At 36.7% G+C, this 12,056-nt stretch overlaps 1 protein-coding gene across 19 annotated transcripts in view; it reads left to right on the top strand.

The window, feature by feature from the left end:
• The window catches only part of dlg2 (discs, large homolog 2 (Drosophila)), a 417,220-nt gene that overhangs the window by 387,846 nt on the left and 17,318 nt on the right, over nucleotides 1-12,056 (top strand). For 15 of the 19 annotated variants that reach the window (XM_030154920.1, XM_030154919.1, XM_030154918.1 and 12 more), the window contains 3 exons: nucleotides 2,377-2,479; nucleotides 5,233-5,277; nucleotides 11,771-11,885. In XM_030154920.1, the coding sequence (XP_030010780.1) occupies nucleotides 2,377-2,479; nucleotides 5,233-5,277; nucleotides 11,771-11,885 (263 nt within the window). The remainder of the gene's footprint in view (nucleotides 1-2,376; nucleotides 2,480-5,232; nucleotides 5,278-11,770; nucleotides 11,886-12,056) is intronic. The other 4 variants (XM_030154936.1, XM_030154929.1, XM_030154928.1 and 1 more) reach the window with 1 other exon arrangement.

Genomic DNA, 12,056 nt, shown 5'->3' with positions numbered 1-12,056 from the left:
GTGGCCTGGTTTTGAAGTCTAAGAATAACTCGCTGTGTCTTTTTCCACCTATTGAGCGTACACTCTCATATCCGTCTTTGCACACTACACACACTGTGTTCACGCCCGACATGGTTCCTTTTTTTGCGTTTACACCTGGGGCTGTTTGGTCTGCTGCCACTGTTCTGTTGTCCTGACACTAAAAAGCAGCACGCCAAATGTTGGGCAAGGAGTTGTAAAATTAAACATAGACTCTTGAGTACAACACAGAAGAATAGACACACTTGGATTCCCCTTTTTAAATCTTTAATTTTTTTTCTGTCGCTGTCAAATCTGGGAAACATTCACCATGGTTATTCACCAACCAGGCTCACTGTGTCCCTGTGTTTTACTAACAAATACAAATGCATGACCCCGTTACACACTAGAGAAACTACATTTTGTGTCTGTGCTAAAATCGTTCAGGGTCTCGAGGGAGTTTCATCCAAGCATTCGAGAACCGAAGGCTTTACAGAACACAAAATGAAACAGTTTTATTTATGTGGTGTGGGCTCTAAATAACATTTCAACTGCGTGTCACAAAGGTTGTGAAGGACTCTGATGAAAAAACTGACTTAAGTTGATCACACACAATTGATTTATTACATTAAACTAGAAGCACTCGGAGAGCGCAGACCTCCGCCAAGGCTGATCAGTGGCCCCCCCGTGGGCCCCACCACCCCCGATCACCACCAAAATTTAATCATTTCTTCCATATCCCATTTCCAACAAACCCTGAAAATTTCATCAAAATCTGTCCATAACTTTTTGAGTTATGTTGCACACTAATGGACAGACAAATAAACAAACCCTGGCAAAAACATAACCTCCTTGGCGGAGGTAATAACCATAATGACCATTTTTTCACAGTTTAAAGGGTGATTTTTGGTCCTGATCCTTATCTTTGAAAGACACAAAGATGAAAACTATGTAAAAGACACAGTGGGAAAAAAAACAACATACAATATGCAAAACAAAAAGAAAAAACCTAAGAGAAGTAACTAAATGCATCAAGACAAAAACACACTTGTCATCTCTGATTTTGTGATTTTGTGTTTATTTTTGTTCATTATCTTTACTTTGATTTATTGTTGTGAAAGCCAATACATATCAGAAATAAAGAAAATAAACAGGTGCGATCTGTGTTTTTATTTCATGAGATGAACACAGATATGTATGGTATTCTTTAAGTTCAAACTCTCTCTCTAGAGGCTGAACATCCAAAACACTTGTAAAACTAAACTGTTTGTTCAACATAAAAATATCAAATTAAGCAGCAGATTAAGCCCTAAAGACAACACAATACCATAATAAACATAACAGAAAATGATCAAAAAACATTATGAAGATGATGTTTCAATATGATATAAAATGTAAATTAAAGAAATTTTTATCATTCAGCCCTGAAGCAACATATTTTTCTGCCCTTTTTCCCTAAAACATCCTTATAAGCAGTAAGTTCACTGGTTTTAGAATAGGGCCGTTACTGGTTTTAACCCATAAAGACCCAGTGCTACTTTCGTGGCCGGTCCAAAATATTTTTCTCTGTATATCTAACTTTTCTTATTTGATTGATCACTCTTTATTATAATATTATCATCTGCATTTTGCAGTTTTTCAGTGAAAATCAGGTATTTTATCTATATTCCATTTACTGTTTATGTAGATGTTCTTAATAGCTCAGAATAAAGTTGAAGAATATTATATCAGAAACAGAGAAAACTCAAGAAAAAGTGACCTTTTCAGTGAAGTTATCAAAACTGAACATAAACCAAGTGTCTCCATCTACTATCATTGATCCAACTCCATGGGTTTTACTGGTGAATCAATGTTGTAGAAGATGATGCTCTTTCCACGTTCACTACAGAGCCTCTGAGCGTCCAAATGGATCATATCTGATGACCATGAAAAGATGAGAAACTGTATTTTACACCAATTATTTACATGTATTGATAGGATTAGTGGTTCAGAGGTTATTAAACATTATAGATCAGTAGATGCTTTTGGTGCCAGTGGCTATTTGGGTCTTTATGGGTTAAAATGTCTTAAGTCAATGTTTCAAATGTCGAAAAAGGGTTCCTCAAACCTGAAGATACTCTGATTCATATCCTCACACGCACACATACAGAAAAAAACAGTCTTAATAAAGAATAATCTTATTTTTCTAGCTCTGTAACCTTAATTTCTCACTGAGTTTATAGACCTCTAGTCTTTTAGCGAAATGTGAGCTGCTGTGGGATTAACAGGAACATATTTGTGTGAGGGGTCATTCTCATTATGGTCTCTGGTGTGTGCTTATTTTTACTTTGTCCAATAAATGGAGAACTGTAGTAAAACTAATGCTTGTTGTTTAAACAGGTAAATGGCATCGACCTGCGAGGAGCCACACATGAACAAGCAGCGGCCGCTCTTAAAGGCGCAGGACAGGTGGTCACCATCATCGCCCAATACCGACCGGAAGGTGAGTCCAGAGAACATCAACCTCTAGAAGCACCTTTAGGAAGTTGTATCTGCCTCAATAGTCATTAGATTCCAATCAAGTGCTTCGGCAATGGCTCACCTTCTGCTTCAGCATCGCTTCTATTCACAAACAGATGCTTTTAGTGTCCGTTAATGGCATGAAATTCGAGTTCACCTTCCCTGAACTCCAGATTTCTTGCCTTCACCTGCGGAGTATCAACGAAGCTGGCTGTGACTGTTTTATTTTTTTCACGGCGCTTGCATGAAACGCAACTACAGCACCACAAGTCATGTCACGCATCATCAAATATGTGCATCAAATAAGCAAAGCAAGTCAGAACTTCATTTATATATGGCAGGGGTGTCAAACTCATTTTAGTTCAGGGGCCACATCCTCCCAATATGATCTGAAGTGGGCCGGACCACTAAAATAATAACATAATAATAAATAAATAATGTCATCTCCTAACTTTTCTCTATGTTTTAGAGTGAAAAAAAGAAAATTCCATTATGAAAGTGTTTACATCTACAAACTATCCTTTAAAAAATATGAATACGACTGAAATTTATTAAGAAAAATAAGTGCATTTTTAACAATATTATGTCTCAGCTTCTCATGTACACAACTATCAGATCACAGTGGATCTACAAATACACAAAACATTTAGAAACAGGCAGAATATTGTTAAAATTGCACTTATTTTTCTTAAGACATTTCAAGTTGTTCATATTTGTTCAGGTTATTCACATTTTTTGTGAAGGGATAGTTTGTAAATCTAAACATTTTTCATTTCATTTAACACTTTTTTTACACTAAAACTGTAGTTGTCAGTATTTATAGGTTATTATGGCAGTATTTTAATGGTCCGACCCACTGGAGCTAGAATAGGACTGAATGTGACCCCTGAACTAAAATGATTCATGTCTTCAGTGTTATTTTTGCGTTTCACAAATTCTTTCCACGAACCAGATTGGACCCTTTGGTAGGCCGGTTTTGGCCCCCGGGCGATATGTTTGACACCTGTGATCTATGGGAACAAAACCTAATAAATGTAATTAAAACAAAGCTCAGTGTACCAACCCACACAGGGCATGTTGATGTGAGCTCAACTCTAAACTGTGTGACAACCGTCTCTAGTTAACATGAAGTGGATCAGACAGCTTTGACTGGTTACGTGCCTCCTCTGATTAAGGTCAAGAGAAGCAGGTCCTGCTCGGGGGCTGCAGAGGCACTGACTCATGGGTAGAGATCCTTCAGTGTCTCAGAGGTGCCAACCACGCAAAGTGTCCAGCCTCGTAGACCCAGAGCTGCAGTGGACGTTTGCCTCTGAAGTGTCCATGGCAAGGTTATCACTGCAAAAGAAGAGAAAAAAGAAGAGAATCCCCTTCTATTTCAAACCAAAATTCTTACTCTTTGCATAGTTTTAAACCTGCTCCATACTCTGCAAGAACAGAGAAATCTCCTCTCACTCCTGGGCCGCGAGAACAAAACAACATCACTTTGTTCTCTCAGCCTGTTCTCGACACACTGTCTGGGCAGAACTTTCTTTTCTTTATCAGGTACTTGAAGTGGGCGCGGTCCTTGTGGGGCGATATCCTGCATATTTTAGATATTTCCCTTTTCAAGCACGTCTGGTTCAATTAATGATCAGCTCATCATCAAGCTCTGCTGAAACCTGATAACGATGTAATGGCTCCCAGGTGTGATGGAAGAGGGAAATATCTAAATCAGGGTCTCAAACTCATTTTCTTTCAGGGGCCACATTCAGCCCGATTTGATCTCCAGTGGGCTGGACTAATAAAATAATAGCAGAATAACTGGTAAATAATGACAACTCCAAATTTTTGTCTTTGTTTTAGTGCAAAAAACCCTATTAAATTATGAAAATACTTATTTGTAAAAATTATCCAAACACAAAAGATGTGAATAACCTGAAAAAACTTAAATTTCTTGAGAAAAATAAGTGCAATTTTAACAATATTATTCCTAAACTTATAATTTCTACATGTGCATTATGGATCAGATCTACAAAGACACTAAACACTTAGTAACAGGCAGAAAATTGTTATAATTGTGCTTAATTTTCTTTAGACGTTATTTTTTTCACATCAAACCAAGAAGAAAATATGGAGTCATTATCTTTTGTAGGTTATTATGCTATTATTTTACTTGATATCATATTTATCTGTATGTGGAACCTGAACCAAAATGAGTTCGACAGCCTTGACTGTGGAATTTTTGCACTTTGTAAATTCATGCCACGGGCCAGATTGGAACCTCTGGCGGGCCACATGTTTGAGACCCCTGATCTAAAATATGCAGGATACCGGCTTTCAATGATCAGATTTGAATACTGCTGGTATATTGTCTAATAAGAGATTTAGTGACAATAATTTATCTTAGTGTGTTTCTAAAAGGTTTATTATAAAAAAATATCCTTAACACAATCTTAATAGTCTTGCAGAATCAGCTCTAGCATTATATATTGTCTCAAAACGCGATTAACGAGCCTTTGCTTCTAGGTACATTTAAGTCTTGGTGACATCCAAAAGAAGAGAATCGAGCTTCTCTGAAATCCTGAAATTTCATCTAAGCTTAGGGCTGACTCAGAACCTTTGCAGCCAGGATCCGGTTCACGCTGCTTCTGTTCAACTGGTTGCCTCATTTCCATGTGCCACGGCATCTTAACAGCTGACTAACTGGGCTCTAAACCCCTCTGGGACTAACAACTGCTTTCTCTTCTTACCCATCAGAACTTGCTCTTTGCTCGCCAAGACGGGCCCCGTCTCCAGCACCAGGTTTGTGCCATTGGCACCTGTGGCTGCTCTGAGCATTAGTGTCATTCACCAGGGCTCGGCTCAGCGAGAGTCTCTGAGTGAATGAAACCACAGACAGTCTGTTCACTCCTCTGCACCGAGCATTTTGACCCGCTGAAGCACACACACCCTCACCTTTCCCAGCCTGCTTTTCTCTCACTCCTCAGCTGCACTTGCACTTTAAACCCTCCTGACTTTACCTCCTGTTTCTGTGCTCCCAGGCCTTGACCCTTCAAACAGTGTCCTCATTTCTTCCCTTTTGAGAATGTATTGGAAATGTTGTGTCTTAAACCTTTCAGCTGCCTGTTTATGCTGCAAAAATATTTCAAGCTTGTTATCAGATTGTAAGGCTTGGTGGTTATTTGTATGGTTCAGATCAGCTTTTGCTTTAGTTTTATTAAATGCACGTGCACTGTTTTTTAAAGTTCATTTCAAGTGTTATCTACTAAACTGAATTCAATAAATAAAATACACAATGCTTTTCACATAAGAGTAAGAATAACAACATTAAAGCAACACAAAGATTAAAAGTAAGTAAAATTAATACAAGAACATAGACAATTTTCCCCTTTGTGGGTCTGGAAAAGTGTTTTCTTATCTTAAAAAGATGCTCAATGAACACATAAAAGCTGTTTCTGAGAAGAGAAGATGAGATTTGCAAATGTGTGTCTGTAACAAATACAGTTAGAAATGCCTAATATCTGAAAACTGTTTTTAAAGGACCGAGGATCTGCATCACCAATTGATTTCTTAACCACTGTTTGAAGCAAGCAGTTTATGATTTATCTTTTGCAGCTTTTTGGAACCATAAGTGACCATATTCGGACAAAAAGGGCAGGGCTGTGTGGGTATGAGGGGTCATGGGTGAGCTAATGCAAAGCGCTAGCTTATTGATTCTGTAAAACGACAAACTTCATCAAGACCGAGTAACAAAGTCACTTTATAGTTAGCAGAACCACAACTATAGTCTTGTTGTCTGTCAGGAAAAAATGTATTTTATTAAACAAACAAAACTCAGACAGTCCAACTCGAGAGGTGAGCAACCTGTCGTACTAACCTGTCAATCAAAGCCCAACATGGCAGACGTCAATGATGCTATTTCACCTGAGATCTTATTAACTGAGGAAAAACTGAAAGATGGACAAACAGAACATCTAAAGGGTCCAAATATAATGAATGAGACTGGAATTAGTTCTGGAAAAAAATATTGTCCTAATATTTTTCGAGAGGTGAGGCTAATGGAGCAGCTCCCAGTGGCCATCTGCGGTATTACAACTTAAACATACTTACCCATTGGCTTTGTTTTGGAGCTGATGTTCTTACCCTTTGCTAATATAACGTTAACAGAATTTATTTTAAAAATTTGTTTTGATTTAAGTGTCTTAATAGTATGAGAAGTGAGTTTATTATGTGAATTCAAATAATAGAAGAGCTCGTACATGTTTACCTGTAGTTGACAGAAGAGGGCAGAGGTGTATTAAGACAAAAAGGACATGAAAGACTTAACAGGAGAAAATGATTTAAAAATAAATAAATATATATATAAATAAATATAAATTAAAAAATTCAACAGGATGAAAATTACATGAAAGTTAAACAAGATTACAAAACAATCCTAAATATGAAACAAGAAAAAGAAATAACACGATGAAATTGATGGAAAAGTGAAAATCTCAACAAGATGTACAAATGCAAAAAGATGATCATAATGTATGGGAAAGATTTAACAAGATGTAAAAGATGTAAAAGAAGGAACAGGATGAAAATATGAAAAATGAAACAAGAAATAATAGATGCATCCAGATGAAAGTGATGTAAAAGTAAAAATCTCATTAAGACACATAAGATGTAACCGAATGAAAATAATGTATGTAAAAGCTGCAACAGGATGAAAGTGATGAAACTAATGTAAAAAATGAAACAAGAAGTAAAATATACAACAAGATGAAATGGATGTAAAAGTGGAGATCTCCAAAAGAAAGACCTTTTACACAGATTTGGGTTCTGAAGAGTCATGAAATATATTTTGTGGGCCTGAGAAAAAGTTCTGGAGTTGTTATTTTAGGGTTGCGATGCGCTGTTTGTCTTCTTCCTCCAGTAAATGTCAGCAGGTTATTGAAAATTTGAGTTAAAAATAGAGAAGTTGCACATGTGACAGAGAGTGTTTTACTTTAAATGTTAAAACCAAAACCAGGCTTTAACTACAGCGCCCATGTGATGCTTTTATAGCTGCTGATGTTCGCGGTTGGTCCGTCTTGGCTTGACTCCGCCCCCATGCTTTTTATGACCAGCCACGGGGGGTGTGTATGTGTGTGTGGGGAGGGGGTGTTTCCCTTTTTCTTCTGCACCCGGCATAGTCGCAGAGTTCAACTGAGTGTAGGAAGCAGAGACAGAAAGAGCTCTAGAAAAGCAGAAGAGGAAAGCAGTGGGAGATACAACATGCAGACAGGTATGTGCGTCCGGTTTTAGAGCATGATGGGAAAAAAGGGAGGATTATGTTAGATGAGTGTGAATGATAAGGAAGATGTCTTATGTTTTTGGAGTTAAGATAAGACTTTATTGATCCTAGCATGGGGAAATTTAGCAGCAAGTTACAAAAATAAAGGGAAGACAGGTTGAAAATATACAGTTAGAATATAAAGACAAAAGAAAGAAAAATCTGCTATTTATATTAGACTTAGACTTTATTTATCATTCCAGATTTGACATAAAAAATGAAATTTTGATGCAGTTGGCTCAGCAGGAAGCAGCAATAAATACAAACAGACACTATCTATACAGGATAATATGTACAAGATAGAATAAATATGCGTATAAAACCTATAGAATATACAAGATATAATACATATGCATATAAAAACTATAGAAGATAGAATACATATGCATATAAAAACTATAGAATATAGAAGATAGAATACATATGCGTATAAAAACTATAGAATATAGAAGGTAGAATACATATGCATATAAAAATATAGAAGATAGAATACATATGCATATTAAAAAAAACCTGAGTATAAAAAACTATGATTCTCTGATTTTAAAAAAATTCAGTGCTGAATATTGCACAGTTATATCGCACACTGGAATAGTCCTGTGTAGGTGGGGGTGGGTGTGTGAGGGAGGAGGGGGGATATTATGTTGAGTTCAGCAGTCTTACAGCACGTGGAATGGAGCTGTTTCTGAACCTGGTTGTTCTGCTGCGAAGGATACGGAACCTCCGTCCTGAGGCCAGCAGCGAGGACAGTCCATGATGGGGGTGGGAGGGGTCTTTGATGACGAATATTAATATATAATACAAATTTAGCTTTCAGTTTAAATAGTATATATATTTACAGTATGGATGCACATGCACATGGTGTGATACGGGGGAGTTAGTGAGAACTATTAAAAAGAACCTAGTGCGTTGACCCGTAGGGATTCTAGATGTCTTAGTTTTTATGCTGTTGTGTATTCCTGCATGCTGTACCACATTTGTCCAGCAGTCACCACCAAAGCGTGCTGGCCATAGCAACGTGATTGTAAGGTTATTGTATTACAAAATTACTAATGTCTCCCAAAATATTGGTCCTATCAACTTGCCGTTTTCGCAACTGTCTTTCTTGACCCAAAATACATAAGTACGCCTAACTGCAGCAGCCAGCTCTGTACAGATTTAGTGTGAATCCCCAGACACACACACAGAGGCCACTTGGCTTTTATAATATAGATGTGTGATTGTTAATTTGTTCACCTACAAAAACAGAGGATCTCTTTTTTTTTTCCTCATATGCGTAGTGTAGTACCCTAATTATATTCCAGGTCCTATGGGATTTTAACCCGTACGGACTCAGTGCTACTTTTGTGGTGGTTCGTACATTTTTCTCTATATTTACTCTTTCTTAATTGATTTATCATCATCTATTGTATTATTATCCTCTGTATTATGTGTTTCTTCCATAAGAATCTGGTATTTTTCTATATTTAATTCACCGATCATGTAGATGTTCATAAAAGCTTAGAGTAAATTCAAAGGTTGTTGCATCAGAAACAGAGAAAACTGAAGATAAAGTGACTTTTTCAGTAAAATCTATCATTAACTGAACACAAACCAAGTGTCTCCATCCGCTGTCATTGATCCAACTCCACTGGTTTTACTAGTGAATCAATGTTGCAGAAGATGATGGTGTTTCCACGTTCACTTCAGAGCCTTAGAATGTCCAAACTGCATTTTACACCAATTATTTACATGCATTGATAGGATTAGTGGATCAACAGGTTTAGATCAGTTGATGGTTTTGGTCAACGGTGGATTTTTGGGTCTTTATGGGTTTAAGAGATGCATAATTATAACTCAAGAGTCAGCTTTAATGAGCCATGAATGAATAGAATTGTACTGTTCCTAGAGATTATCCATCTACAGAAGCACAGGTTGTATGGTCACATCAAGGCAGAACATGTCATTACCAACTGATATCGTCTTTAAGCAACACATTAGGCAGCCGTGCCTCAACTCGTCAGCTTTTCCATCCTCATAGTAACTGCAGTGTCAGGGAAAGCAGTCTTGTCAACGGCGTGACGGTCTTTCACATCCTGACATCCTCTTGTACTTTGCCAAGAGCGGTCGGGTTCACTGGAAACTCGGGTAGGACGTGAACGATGCAGGGAAAAAGCGAAATGTGTCGGTTCGTGTTAAAAGTTGGTGTGGATGTGGATACAGTAGCGCAAAGTATTGACATTTGGAGATAGAAAGCTCCTTCCACTGCGTAGTTTTGCGGTTATTATGCATCACTGTGTCAGTCTTAAGCTGTTAAATCATATTTTTTGTGGTCGTTGTTGTTGTTTCAGAGTTTTACTTGCAGGCAGTGGAAATAAACAGCTTTAGAAATAATTATTAGACCACAAAATTCAACATCATAGTCTTAAATAACTTTTTACATTATATTCTTTTAATATTGATTATCTCTAAATAATTTTTCAGTAGCAGTTGCTTTTAATTTATTTGTTACTTGTAGGGATACACCAGTATATCACTATCGGAATGTAAGATGTCATTTAACCAATGAAAGTGGTTCATATTTATCTTTTGTAATAGAAATTTCTAGGATAGAATTTGTGGTCATTTACAGATATAATAAAAGGCTGAAAGACTGGGTTTGTTTAACTTTTTTTTGCATATAGAGTGACGAAAGAATGAACAAAAAGGAGAATAACTAACAAAAACAAAATGAATCAGTTGAATTGTCATTTAGCCCATAAAAAGCCAGTGCTTCTTCTGTGGAGGTTCCCAAATGATTTTTTAAAAATCTATTTAATCATTCTTAATTGATTTATCATCATTTATTATAATATTATCCTCTGTAAAAAAAATTTTCAGTGTAAATCATGTATTTTTGAATATATATTTTTCTGACCAAATAGATGTTCATAAAAATTGAGATTAAAGTTGCATTTTATTATATCAGAAACAGAGAAAACTAAAGAAAAAGTGACTTTTTCACTAAAATATATCATTAATTGAACCTAAAAAACAAGCGTCTCCATCCACTGTCAAACTTAGATCAGATGATTTTGGTCACCAGTGACTGTTTGAGTTTTTATGAGTTAATGTTTTCCATTAGGCACAATTTTGCAATCGGGGCATCCCACTTAACTTGTTATGAAGAAATTAACATTTTTGCTCATGTCTCACAACTGATTTCTTCATTATATTTGTAAAGCAAACGTTTCATGTGCCTTTTGATGCAACAAGATGAAAACTACATGGAAGGTAACAAGACATAACAAAAGGAAACATAACATGAAAAAACAATGTAAAAGAACAAAGCTATTCATAAAAGACACAACAAGAAAGTAAAAAACAAAGCAGAAGTCAAAAATAGGTAAAAACGAACAAGACAAAAACCAGCATAAAGACAAAACAAGATGAAACTGACACCAATTAGTGGTTAATTAAATAATATGGGAGTGTTTTTGCTGAAATGTGAACTACACAGGCTTGTAAAAGGTAACTAACATGAATCTTGCTGCACATGGTGCCAGACAACACTCAAATAAAGAACTTTTAATGCATTAAAGTTGCAGAGGAAATCAGAAAAATACTGATCCACCATAAAACCAACCAGTAATCACCATGTTGAAGGTGATTAAACGCATTTACTTTGCAAATAAGGTTTTTAGCGAAGTTTTCTTGACTATCCTTTCTATGATTTTGCGAATATAAGCATGAAATGGGTCTTAAATTTTACTCAACAGTCTTAAAAAGTGCCTGTCTTAAATTTGTAGTGTGTGAAATGTTCAGAAACTCAAAATTTGTCATCAATAACGTAATGCTTATGAGGTGAAAATGTAAAGAAACAGCCAAAACAACTGATTTTCACTCAACAGGAACAGTTGAATGTAGCCGATGTCATTAGTTTCCTTTTTCCCAGCATGCACTGGAGTCATAACACGGACCTGGCTGTCAGTCCTGATGCATTCTAATCTTGTCTTGCAGAGTACGGGCGTTTTGAGGCCAAAATCCATGACCTGCGGGAACAGATGATGAACCACAGCATGAGCTCTGGGTCGGGATCTCTGCGAACCAATCAGAAGAGATCACTCTATGTGAGGTTGGTCCGTTTTGGATGTTACCCTAGTTCTGAATGTTCAAGCTAAATTCAGGGAATAAAATAAAAACTAATTCACTTCATGGCCTAGATTTGTTCCTCATGACGTCCCCACTAGTTTCAGTTTCAGTCAGTGGGTTCTGTTGTTTCCCTTGTGAAGAACATGTGAGTGGA

This window comes from Sphaeramia orbicularis, chromosome 14 (assembly GCF_902148855.1).
Source record: "Sphaeramia orbicularis chromosome 14, fSphaOr1.1, whole genome shotgun sequence".
NCBI lineage: Eukaryota > Metazoa > Chordata > Actinopteri > Kurtiformes > Apogonidae > Sphaeramia > Sphaeramia orbicularis.
The sequence above is the reverse complement of the archived record's forward strand: the minus strand, read 5'-3'. Positions and strand labels throughout refer to the sequence as shown.